The sequence below is a fragment of the Micropterus salmoides genome, unplaced genomic scaffold, assembly GCF_014851395.1.
Source record: "Micropterus salmoides isolate LMB-PRFRI ecotype aquatic unplaced genomic scaffold, ASM1485139v1 Ms_hic_scaffold_17, whole genome shotgun sequence".
Classification (NCBI taxonomy): domain Eukaryota; kingdom Metazoa; phylum Chordata; class Actinopteri; order Centrarchiformes; family Centrarchidae; genus Micropterus; species Micropterus salmoides.
Genome location: NW_024040817.1, coordinates 19,478,049 through 19,491,031, shown reverse-complemented (window position 1 = coordinate 19,491,031; position 12,983 = coordinate 19,478,049). Strand labels below are relative to the sequence as shown.

The window sequence follows — 12,983 nt, the reverse complement described above, 5'->3', positions numbered from 1 at the left end:
TGGACTTAATACCCAGAATGTTTCACTCACAGCTGGGTTTAAGTCATGCTGGGTGTTTCGGTGGGAGGGGATACATACGTTGCGACTGGGAGACCATCTTGGTGCGGCTGCGTCCTCGTGAATCCACCTGGCTGGACATGTTGCTGGCAGCTGACAAGGGCTGCTTGGTACGTACACGGCCTGTATGTATGTGGAGGTGGAAAAATAAGTTAAAGACACTAATGAAAACAGTGTCAACACACACTGCTGTGCTTCCTATGCCAACACATCTAGGCGCAAACTGAGCAGCTGAATAAAGCGAGAACCTAAGAAGCACTACCAGCTGACGAAAAGCTACCGATACTGGAAGCTGCTGAACCAACGTCAGAGCCGAAACTAAACCAGGCGCACACACACAGATAAATACACCAGGGATGTTTCAGTGGATTAGGAACCAGTTTAGTTGTAGTAGTCAATTTTATTTATATAGCCCAATTTCACAAATCACAAACTTGCCTCAAGTGGCTTTACAATCTGTACAGCATTCAACACCTTCTGTCCTTAGACCCATGATTCAGATAAGGACAAACTCCCTCAAAAAACCTTTAACAGGGGAAAAAAATGGAAGAAACCTCAGGAAGAGAGCAACAGAGGAGGGATCCCTCTAACAGGACGGACAGACATGCAAAAGATGTCGTGTGTACAGATTAAATAGAGAAAATACGTCAAAGTACGTACTTCTGAAACCACTCATGACCAAAGTGGTTATTTATCTCTGCGTATTGATCCATTTGATAAAAATATCAGCCAAAATGTCGAGTCATTGTCAGACAACTCACTACATTCATTTCTGTCATTTTAGCTCCTACAGTGCACCATCTGATCCACTTGCAACTGCAATTTGTGTTTATGTGAATCCATTCTTTTAAAATACTTGTTCTTAATAAGAAAACAGTGACAGGGATCATTTAACTGCACTATTAATGTTGGATCTGTGATTCCAAGATTTAGAAACTTTTTATTTTAGAATTACATTGTTTAAAAAAATAAAAGACTTTCAGTATATTGATTCCTGGTGGTTTCTCTGCTGACGACAACAAACTTGAAGTCTAGGTATGAATTCTGTCAACGTTCCCGACTAGAACATCCCTAAAACATGCTCCCACACACACACATCCACCTAACTGCGATCTTACCATTGTCTGATCTGGTCCCTACAGACAGACACAGAAGGAGCAGGTTGTAAACAACACATTTCAGCTGACATGTGTATAATAGCAAAACAACAACACTTACTAAGTATCCTAATGAAACCTCAATAGCTGAATGATGCAGTTTAATGCAGGCATTGATGGTTAGACCATTTCTGTATTAAAACTAAGATTAAACTGTAGTAAAGCAGAAGATGTGTAATGATCCGTGATGTGTCGAGTAGGATGGTGACACAAAGGGGGGTTGAATGAAAGACTGACAGCAGGGGGCGCTGTGGCCACACACTGCAAAAAAGGAGTTAAATGGACTGGTGGACTGGAATGAAATGTGGAAAGGGAAAAGAATAGAAAGAAAAAAGAAAAGCATGAGTAGGTTGTTGCTGTTGAAGCAGAGTGAGATGATCTTACCATCCGTTTTATCAGAGGCATCATCTTTAGAGGCAGAGAGAGAGAGAGAGGGGGGGTGGGGTGGAAGAAATAAAATGGACAAAACGAAGGGAAACAAGGAGGAAAGTATTGATACAAATGATTAGAAAAAGTAAGCGATACAAAAGGAACCCAAGAAAGGGAAAATGAAAATTGAACAGAGTGTGTCAGTAAGAAGTAAACACAAAATATTGAAAAGGAAGAAAGAATGTAAGAAAATAGAGGAGGGACAAGAGAAGAGAGGAGTGTGTATTAATTACAGAACATCTGTTTAACAGAGAACCATGCAGATGCAGTGGCAACACTGAAACAGAGAGAGAGACAAACCAACCAACATAGGGGACATTATTCAACTACAGAACATGCACACTGGGAATATTCATAAAAAAACACAAGCAGGATACATTAACAGGCAACAAGCAGGCAGCAGGGGAAAAGCACAGGAGCAGAGAGAAGAAAGGCCAGTCCAAGTGTGTGTGAGCATGTAGGTCCATCCCTTTACGCTGCTTTGTAGATGTGGTGAGTTTTCTTTTAAGTACGTCCTACTTCAACCTGTACTGTGCACTTTAGAAGCCCATCTTCTGAGCTGATCTGAGATGACTCTTCAGGTTGAGTCTCCATCTCTGCCTGACACCCTGCTGATCACATGCTGACCGATGTCTGCACTGCCTGATTAGTCATCCAACTTGACTGACGGGGCCCTTACCCAGTGAAGAGTAGGAGCCAGGGGGCAGACGCCCTGATGCCCTGGCCTGTCCGACGTTGCGGTGCTTAGCGACTGCTGCTGCGTTTACATCCACGTCACTACGGGAACGCTGCAGGGAGACCGACGACTGCCCACCCTTTGAACCCGCAGGGACTGATAGGACAGGAGGAGGAGGAGGAGTGTGTTGGAGAAGGGATGGGAGGTGATGAAGGGATATATATACACACACACACACACATCACAAACACATGCAGGCACCACACTACACTGACAATACTTATACCATACAGAAATACACAAAAAGCCAGACACATATACGCATTATGTCTGCGCACATGTGTGTAGTAACATAAAAACATAACAGGATGTGGCTGTACGGCGCTGGACACAGGCGGATGTAAATGAGAATGATGGGATATGGCTCTGTAGGAGTTTGTCACAGTGCGCGTGTTCTCACAGGAGTGAGTGAGAATGTGATGTGTTTGTGTGTGTGTGTGTCTGTGTGTGTGTGTGTGTGCGCGCATGTGCTTGACTCACCTCGCCCTGGAGCTGCTGACCATTTAGAAGTCAGAGGACGACTGACAGAAGAGAAAGAAAAGTAGGTCAGTGCACAACAAAACAACAACACACACACAAATATGTTGGATGCACACAAAAAATGTTTCTATGTTCTTTTTTTTTACTCAATGACAAAATATAAACAGCTCAACAATTTTTCGTGGAAGTAGAAGTGAAGTGGAATTGCACTGCTTTCTATAAGCAGTGATCACCCCAAAAAGCTTAGTCCATCCACTTCAAATATAAACAAATATGCACTAAGGAGTAAAAGCAGGTGATTCAGAGAATGTGTGCTAATTCAGCTTCAACGTTTTCTGTACGTCTGTAGTAGTTAGTATATTTTGGTTATTCATATAGACCCAAACAGACTTCAGTTGTTCAACACCTGTGCCCTGAAGCCAGCATCTTTACATTTGTTTCACACAGACTAAATTCTTCTAATCAATAATCTAGTTTTATAATTCTATTTATTTTTCTGTGTATGACTAGTCTTATAATATTTGATTAAAGTAAGAACTGAAGAAAGAATATATGATAAAAAATACTGTCTACTGCATTACATACATTTCTATCATAACATTTTGTAGCCAGCACTGTGATGCTGCGTATTCTCTGAGCCACAGACTTATAAAAACAGTTCAGCAGGAAAGAACCTCTTTCTACTTTGTTCTAATTTCTGGCATGGTATACATCTTGCCAGTGAACTACAATGCAGACCAATGACAACTCCAAAATACTGGGGTTACAGTGAGGCTTTAATGCCCTGAATAACTTAGTATGAATTTCTTTGTTCAACTTCTGCAAAGCCTCAACACAGGTGGATGAAGTTACTGAGGATTTAGTGTTTCTAAAGAGGAGTGTCCACTTTCATACATTCATTCAGTAGAATTGTTTCTTTTATTGCTGAATACAGCAGGAGGAGAAAAGGAAACAAACTGAGGAGATTTGATCCATGTACAGGAAATCCTACAGGGTTGTATTGGTCCACAGATGGGGTCTTATAATAAGATTTCTCTCCTCTGGTTACTGCCAAAATTACATCTTATAGACTTAAGTCAACCTAGAGGACTAAAGTGAACGGTGGAGGAGCAGTGCTGAGCGTTAATTACTTGAGGCTCTCTTGAGAGGAGGACGAGGAACGGTCACTCTGGGGAAGTGAGGCTACGCTGCCAGAGCTCTTCAGGAAGGACTGAAGGGTCTTCTGGTACGACGGCTCCAAGGAGTTGTAGAGAGCATCGGCCTCCCCTGGGAAGTGGTTCCTCAGACCCCAGTAGGCCCTAAAAGAGACAAGGAGGGAGGAAGAAAAGAGACACAGAGGAGGTCAAAGAGGAGCGATGAAGAGAGACAAATTGAAAACAAAGAGGGAGAATAAAGATGGGGGAGGAGGGAGAAAGATTATGATGGAGGAGGCACAAGAGAAGAATGGAAGGGATTCAGACAGGAAAACGAGGTTGGTGAGGTATTTAACACTGCTTATTTTTCATATAATTTCATTTACAGAAATGCGTGAGTGTGTACGTGTCTTACTTGCGAGCCTCCACTCGGGCCTCTGAGTCTGCATCTCGAATTCCCTTCTTGATGCTCTCAACCAGAACAGCTGTGTGCCTGCAAGGGAGAGATACCAAGATACAAAAGGTACATTAAGTGTGAACGTGTAGAAAATAGGTTTAAAATACCTTTTCTTCCTTTGTAAACCACACTAATGTGAATCCTGCACAGTTTGATTGACAGATTTGGCATTTCTGAGACAGCTGTGTTGAGCACATCTTTGCTCTGAACCAAGATGAAATCAACCCTCACCTCTCAAGAGAGTGGGTTTGCCATTCCTGTAGTAGATGGTCCAAGAAATCGTAACAGCGCCTGGAGATGACACATTTTTATCATCATAACAGCATCATCATAAGCGTTTTATGACATTACAGCTGTTTATTATTTTAGACCTGCTCATTGCCACACAAGGCTTTTATTTTAAACAATGTAGTGTGAACATCAGTGCCTTTGTTAATCTCACCTCCTAACAGCCACAGACTTGGATGTGCAGTTACTGGTTATCAGGGGGATTAGCCTGGGGACGTGGGTGTGCTGCAGAGAAGAAGGGAAGCACGCGAAGTGGACAAATAATCAGTAATCACACTACAGCAGAGTACAGAGTACAGTGACCAGTCATCAAGACTGCTGAAAGAATAGATGGGTGTTTGCAAAACTCACCCGTATGATGATGCGGATGGCTGAAACACCGGAGGTGGCCATGACTTTGGCACAGTTGGGGATGAGGTTGAACAGGACGGGAACGATGGCCTCCGCTCCATGGTCAAATTTATTCCCCAGCACTGATGAGAGGTAGCTACAAGAACACAAACAAGTGTGTTATAAACACACAATCCAAACAGTGGTAAAGGTCGTAGTAAAGGTTCAGTGCAATCTCCCTAATGAGGCCTGTGTCTGAAACCACACATATGAATTTATAGTGCCCTCAAAAAAGGTCAACAACGGAATGAAAAAAGCAATGAGTTTAATTTGACAGACGTGAAAATGACCATTGTGTGACTATGCAGCTGATATAAAACCAATGATCAATACGTGTCCAAAGTTTCACCTTACAGTTCCCTATAAAACGTCTGAGTGTCTGTTATACAGCAAGTAGTGAGTGAATTATTTTGGACACAGCCCAGAAGTTTGAGTTGTACAGGTTGTCCTGATTTCGTTTCCTCTCACTGCTCATCATGAAGAGGAAAGCATAAAAAAAGGTTCACAATTCATTTTGGATGTTTTATAACACAACCAGCAACTGGAAAATTCAACCTTTCTTGCAGTATTTTGTATATTTTGTCATTACAAATGCACCCCCCAGTGACAGCAATATCTTAAACCAACACTCACGCCACAGTGATGCAGGCCTCTCGGACAACTTGGGAGCGCAGGTCTTTAGCTGATAGTTTGAAGGCTCCATCCAGTAACCGTAGGTGCTGGTAGAAACAGTCGTAGGTGGCTGCGCCCGCCACCAACAATGAGCGTATCTTCTTTAGCTGTAAAAGAAACAAACAACAAACATTACAAAGAAGGTAATTTTGTTGATATACGGTAACTGGAAAAAAAGGGAATCGGTTGGTGTTACTGACAGCGTTGGCTCTCTGGTCCCAGTCGTGTTTGTCATCAGAGCAGATCTCACGGATCTTATTCAGGTTGTCCTCAAGATCCCTCGCCGAGTAGATCTGCATAGACACAGTGAAGCAAAATAGGGGAGAAGGGAGGGAGCAGAGCAAATATGTGAAGGACAAAAACAAATTCTCACACAGTCTAGTCTTGATTGCCTATATGGTTTGGTTATTAAATGTGTAGAAGGAGTGCGATTGTCTGCATTCATGCTCCTGTGTGTAGTGTACCTGGACAGTAGGGACATCTGTAAAGGCTTTAATGAAGTCCTCTTCATCAATCCCCCCGGCACTTTCCTTGGATACTAGAAAATCAGAGCACAGTCATTTAATATAATAATATGTGTGTGCACTTATGTGATAGGTTTTCTCCTGTGGTTGGTTTTGTGATTCTGGTTTAACACAAAAACACAAGCACTTTAGTCACTGGGCGCAGCCTGTGTTTCTAATAGACTTCCTGGCAGTAATGGGTATGTCAATCATATTTCTCTGGGCCCTGGATGCTGTGGATCAAACCTCCTACTGGGGAAGCAGAGAGAAGAGACAAGACAAAGGCAGCCCCCCAAAAATAAAATAAATAAATAAAAAGTGAGCGAGGAGGAGGAGGAGGAGGGGAAGCAATCCACGAGGAAGAGAATATAAAAATAGTGACACAGGTTAAAGACGTTTACAGGAGAGGAAGAGGCTGTAGACATGGTGGAGGAGAGTTGGGTATTAACAGAGAGAAAGGCAGTAGAAATATCTCTGGGGTTGTTTCCACTATCAGGCTGCACCACGAAGATATGTCATGTCAAAACTCGCCATGGCCCTCAAACAGCTGGAAACACCAATGTAGCACTATCCTCCATATTCTCTGATACTAACATGGTGGCAGCCTGGCTATGAAACCCACCTAAGAGTGCTCAATCAGCATTTTCAATCATTTTTATTGCCAGCTTTATGAAATGCATATTATCAGGGTGAGCAGTTATGGCTGCAATAATAATAAATATGTCGATAGCGGATATTTTCACAATTGGGAGAACTAACTTTGATACAAAAAACAACTATTTAATCATAACAAGCATTTAAAAAAAGTAACGGTATTCAACCTAAAATTGTAAACAAAAAGTACTTTGTCGTGGGAAAAAGGTACCTCCATCCTTTCTGATACCGCTTTAGACTTTTTGTCTGCCAGTTTTTGGCAAAATTGAAATATCTGTCAGTTGTTGCCAGAGTATGTGGGCGTACTGTCATCTAAATGCAAATGAAGACAATGGGGCCTCCCACCTCAGTTATCATGGAAACCAGTCTGATATGGCAGAATAAAAGCTAGAGACACTAACTCCCAAAAAATTTAAATTAAAAACAAACCAACAGTTCGTAGAGGTTAACTCTTTGAAACAAGTGAGCAAATATCACATCTGAAAGGTTAAGTCACGTATTTTCCATTAAACTTAACATGGTTCTGAGCGATAAAATACCCAGCATGCCCTTGACTTCCAGCTCTAACAGCCACTCCACGATCAATAACACTATAATGACCAGAGATCACTGTCTTGTGTTTCCAACAACACAGCAAAGTTCAAGTAGACAGACAGTTTGCTTGTAAAACACTTCCATCAACGAGTGTATGTGTGCATGTATATGTGACACTGCTGACACATCCATCAGCAGGTAGCAGGGCATCGAGAGAGAGATGGGGGAAAAATAAATACATGCAAAGACGAAGCAAACATAACACTACAGCTGGAAGAAGACTTGACAGAGAGGAGGGAGGGAGTCTCTCTCTCTCTCTCTCTCTCTCTCTGATGATTATAAACTGTTTCAAAGGCAGTCTACCACAGACATGAGGCTGATGATGATAACATGAAGGCGTGTTAACCTCCTGAGGAGAAGTCTGTCGCTATGGACTGCTACATTTTCTTACTCAAGTCCTTTTGCTTACTCTAACAGCCTCAGCAGTGTGTCCCTATTCTGTGACCACAGGTAATAAACCTTTACACATAAAGGCTGCATCCACATCCTGGAAAATATGATCTACACAGAATTGTCTCTGAGGACATTAAAGGCTGGCAGGACAGATTTTGTTTATTTTACTAGTTAAACGACCTTCACCTAAATTGTGTCACATGCATTTAGTCCAAAAAGATGAACCGGAAGGACACAGACACCTGGGCTGGTTCACTTCACACTCAAATATCGGAACACTTTACTGCAACTGCAAAGTATGTAAAATTGACAGCATGCTTTCCCAATGATTACCTAAAAGCCAATTTAAGTGTAAAACTTTTTTTTCTCCTTTTCAAAATGTGATTCGAATACCTGACTGGATACGACTGTCAAACACAAATTCATGGTGGCACCAAACTAGTAGACAGTCCAAGTCTCGTTCAGGTGTGGTGGTAATAGAAAAATATTACGACAATATAACAAACATTTAATTCTTGTTTTAGTGGTCCAGCTTTGTATTCTGACTGATGTAATTCAAGCCTGGAAGTTCGCTACCAGTCATTCAAGTTACTGTCTGTACAAATGATGCAGATAAATTCTTAAAAAGATACAGTGTGTAAGAACTGAGGTGGAAAGGTACAAAGTGGTATTACAAGACAGTACAGGCATGACATGAACTTAGTCACAGTATGTTGATAATGTTAGTTCATTTTTTGAATGGATTAAACTAAAATCGTGCCCAAATACACATTGTATCTCAAATGGTTCTTTAGAGTCTTGGACTCACTGGGCCCATTGCCTGTCAGCGAAGTGTTTTAAGTATTTCTGCATTAGCTCTAAATAATCAAACAGTGACGCATAGAAATGTGCACAGTAGATAACTGGTTATGGTGACTTCCACATAGACAAAAATAAGCACTGCCAATTGTAATGATACTGATTTTAATTTGCCACTAACCTAGAGGAGCCATTAGTCTTTTATAAACCCCACTTCCTCAATATGGAAATGTCTTCCCCCCCCCCCCAAACTTGGAGGAAACAGATGAGCTCTGCTCTGTTTTCTGTGTGTGTCTGTGTGTGTGTGTGTGTGTGTGTAAATATATAGCAAGTTAAAATACCTAGCTTGCTACCGGTAGCGCTAGGCCTGCGTGCGGCGGAGGACTCTGCAGCCTTCTTGGGAACTTTTGGGACCTTGAAGGCAGCCTGGGCTGAGGAAGAACGATTCCCATCCACACTGTCATCATCCTCAAAACTACGATCTGGAAGGAGAGAACAGAGAGTGTCATCATCCACACTGTAGGCATGGAGTATGGTTCAAACTCTTTGCAAATGCTGTTGTTGAGTCAAGTTCAGAGTAACAACTGTTATTAATCTTAAATAATACTGCAAATCATTATCATCAAAAACAGACCATAAATAGTCTAAACACACTGGAAAGATTATTTTATTAATTCACAACATATATGAACATCATTATAAACTCACAAAATACAGAATCTGAAGACAGTCTAGTATGAAATAGGTTTTCTAAAATGTTAAAATAAAAACGCATTATTTATTCAAACACTCAGATCATTCGAGCATTTCACAACACCTTGGATTTTACTTGATTTTGTGTCAAGCATAAAAAGGCCATCAGAAGGAACGCTAGAAAGTAAAGACGAGAAGCAAAGGATGCTGGGAGGTTGTTGTCTACGGAGAGCTTGGTCAGGAATCACTAAATCAATACTAATTACAATAAGGTTAGAAGAAAAAGGCAAACACAAACCACTTCTAAGAGCCCAAAAAACACTGCAAACGATCAAGATGTCCACCTGTGCAACCAGTGACTGACAGAACTCTCCGGAAACCCAAGTCCGCAATCTGCATGCTAGTAGAAATTAAGCTAGCTAAGAAAGCTGGCATTGAAACTTGAGACACACTTGCAACAATGGCGCAGCATTTTGAACGTGCATCTACCAGCTTGCGGACGACAAAATGTGAGGAGACACACACACACACACACACGTCCACTGAGGAGATGAAACTGTTGGCATAGGAATGCAGTTGCGTTTCGCTCGTCTGACAACCAGCCATTGAGAAATGCGCCAAAGCCACCACCCTACACCTTGACTAATACATCGACTTACCTATACACAGTCGACATGCAAAATCAATTGACGAGGAGCGTGCGTGTGTGCACAGACAAGCCAAATGTTCACAGTAATTGCAGAGCCAATTGTATCAAGCTCTGTAAATGTGAAGTGCACATGTAAAGAAGCAGACATGTACATCCTTTACCATGAAACTACATTCATCAACACAGACACACACACACCAAACACACCCAGGTCCATCCCTGCACTCACAGTCACAGATCCGCTGGCAGATCAGTCGCCTCATGCTTCTGGGAGGGCGTGGTATTGGTGTCCCCCCTCTTCTCCAAGCCGTACCCCAAGACACATACACACACACACACACACACACACACACACACCCCCCCTCACACACACTTCATAGTGGGGCTAAGAGTGCACACACGCGCCTCACATTGCTGTCCGAAAACCCCTCCACCCATACAAGTGCCGGCATTTTCTTTCACTCTCTCCCTCTCTCTCTCTCTATCTTCTATCCCTCCCTCTCTCTCTCCCAGCATCTCTCCTCCTTCCCTCAGCAGCCTCACAGCCAATCAAACGAGAGGTGACATCATAGTGTTGCAGCCAGTGCGGAGGCAGAACTATGAATGTGTGTGTGTGTGCACACAGACACCCCAGGAATATTAACAGGGCTTCTCTGTGTTACTGCCAGACCAACTAACATAAACTCATTACCATTGACAACACAACCTCTCCAGCCTCTTACACCCTGTGTCCCTTCATCTCGCTCTCACGCACAAACAACAACCTCTTAACACACTTTTTTATGCTGCTTCATTTACCTGTGAGACAAGAAACATATTCATCTATTCACGCTCTCTCTCTTCACATACACAAAAGAACAAAGGATGATGGAGCAATGATCACAGGAGGGGTGTGGTCTCCCCCTTCCTTCACCCTCCCCACACCCCTCTTGTGATCATTGCTCCATCTGAGGCCATGACCCTCCCTCTCTTGCTCTCTCTCGCACATACACACTGCAGTCCCTGAGTGTGTGGACAGTGGCATGTTTTTGTTTGTTTTTACACTTCGTAGTCAAGGACCTTGGATTTGAAATGAAACAATTACAATGGAGGTTCAAGTGCCAACATTCAGCTTTCAGTAGTAGAGAAAGTAGCAAAGGTTTAGGGGACAAAAATGTACTTGTAACCCTGAAGAAGGTGATCATATTTAAACAAGGCTTTAAATCAATGTACAGACATCAGCAGGCACTTTGTATCATGCCTGGTGAACCTCTGTCAGGCCTACACTGCAGGCATCTTCCCTTCCCTGGCTTGTTTTGGGGGAATTTTGCATTCAGTGTGAAAAAAATTGGACTGAAGTCAGGTGACTGACTAGTCCAGTGACACAGGGTGCTATAGATAGAAAGGGCTATTATGTCTACTGGACTCTTCACCCATATGAATGTAAACTCAACCAAACATTTTTAAAGCTAAAAATGAGCTTCAACCTCATAAATCGGTTTTATTTCAAATCCAATGGGATGGAATACAGACGCAAAATTAATTTCTACACTGCATACATACACACTCGCTATATACAATCACACACATTTGTGAAAAATGCCCGGTCCCTTTATGTAATGATGGTCCAATCAGATCATAAGAGTGATACTTTCATATTCAATGGCCAAGTAATAGCACATCATCTTGCAATCCTGGTTATAAATAACTGTTATGGGTGAGAATCAGGGGTCAAAGTTCAAGGGCCAAGAGCACTACAAGACTCTCCTTTGCATAATAAACTCCATTATGAAACAGGTTACACGGGTAAAATGAATGCAGAAGAAAAACAGTGACAGACACTAATAGAATGAATTCACTGTTTCAGACACCAGTTTAGTGAATTTAATTACTGTATAACAAAACCAATGAATCCATTAGCAACAGTCATGGATCGAGGGTCTAAGCCTTGATTAGCATTGCTGTTTGCTTGATTTGCATCTTTAGCTTTTGTCTAGTCAGACCCCACGGGAGTAAATGTCTCTGGGTGAAGGGCAGAGCAAAGACACGAGGGGGGGTTGCAGAGAGAGAAAATCCCTTGTAGAGATGCTGTTACCATGGCGACCTGTGCAGACCAGCTTCTCAAATGAACAGAGCAGCAAACAGAAAAAAAAAAGATGTTCAGTAAGCACACACACATATTCAATTTAGTTTAATCAACAGTCGGATTGGCTGTTTATTCGCTGTATTCACTGACTTCTTGTTAGTTTATTAAATTAGGATTTTGGTTTGACAGGGAGAAAAGGCTAGTCCAGCAGTAACAGTGTCTCCAACGATACCCCACGTTGCCGAATAATATGGCACAACATGCAAATAACAAGTCTACACACACACACACACAGATATCGGCTCCGCCATGTACCAGGCGGCGTTGCCATGGAAACTCCAGGCCAAGATGCACTCCTCTCCATTTCAGAAGAGGAGTGAGAACAGAAGAGGGGCTTAAATAAACATGATAGATTTCCAGAAAAAAAAATAAAAAATACAGGTCAGTGGTCAAATTAATGTGTTAAAACACATCTGCAAAAACATGCACCAACGGCCAACTGCTTCATTCCCTAATCTGTGAGGGAATAATCCCGTGTTTTCGGGAAATATAATCTACGAGCAGGAGAAGGAGGAAGTGAAACACACTGTTCTGTTTCTCTGCACATATTTAAAGAAAAAAAAAGGAAGGAGGAAAGAGGAACACTAACTGCAGCAGACAGATCTGATCACAGCCTTGCAGAAGTCATTTGGTGATTAAATCACAGTTCTGTGAAAACAAATACACAACAAGCAAACATATTCAGTTGTGGCCACGTGGTGGCAGCACTGGCTCTGTTCTCAAATTATTTCTGGCAAGAAACCTCACAACAGCATCGCACTGCAATACAGAGAGG

At 42.2% G+C, this 12,983-nt stretch overlaps 1 protein-coding gene across 1 annotated transcript in view; it reads right to left on the bottom strand.

Moving 5' to 3' along the window:
- The window catches only part of clasp2 (cytoplasmic linker associated protein 2), a 61,080-nt gene that overhangs the window by 21,295 nt on the left and 26,802 nt on the right, over positions 1–12,983 (bottom strand). The window contains 13 exon segments of the mRNA XM_038724977.1: positions 79–180; positions 1,599–1,622; positions 2,323–2,475; positions 2,860–2,900; positions 3,990–4,157; positions 4,408–4,485; positions 4,681–4,740; positions 4,892–4,962; positions 5,089–5,224; positions 5,761–5,906; positions 6,000–6,092; positions 6,264–6,337; positions 9,083–9,223. Coding sequence (XP_038580905.1) covers positions 79–180; positions 1,599–1,622; positions 2,323–2,475; positions 2,860–2,900; positions 3,990–4,157; positions 4,408–4,485; positions 4,681–4,740; positions 4,892–4,962; positions 5,089–5,224; positions 5,761–5,906; positions 6,000–6,092; positions 6,264–6,337; positions 9,083–9,223 — 1,287 coding nt within the window.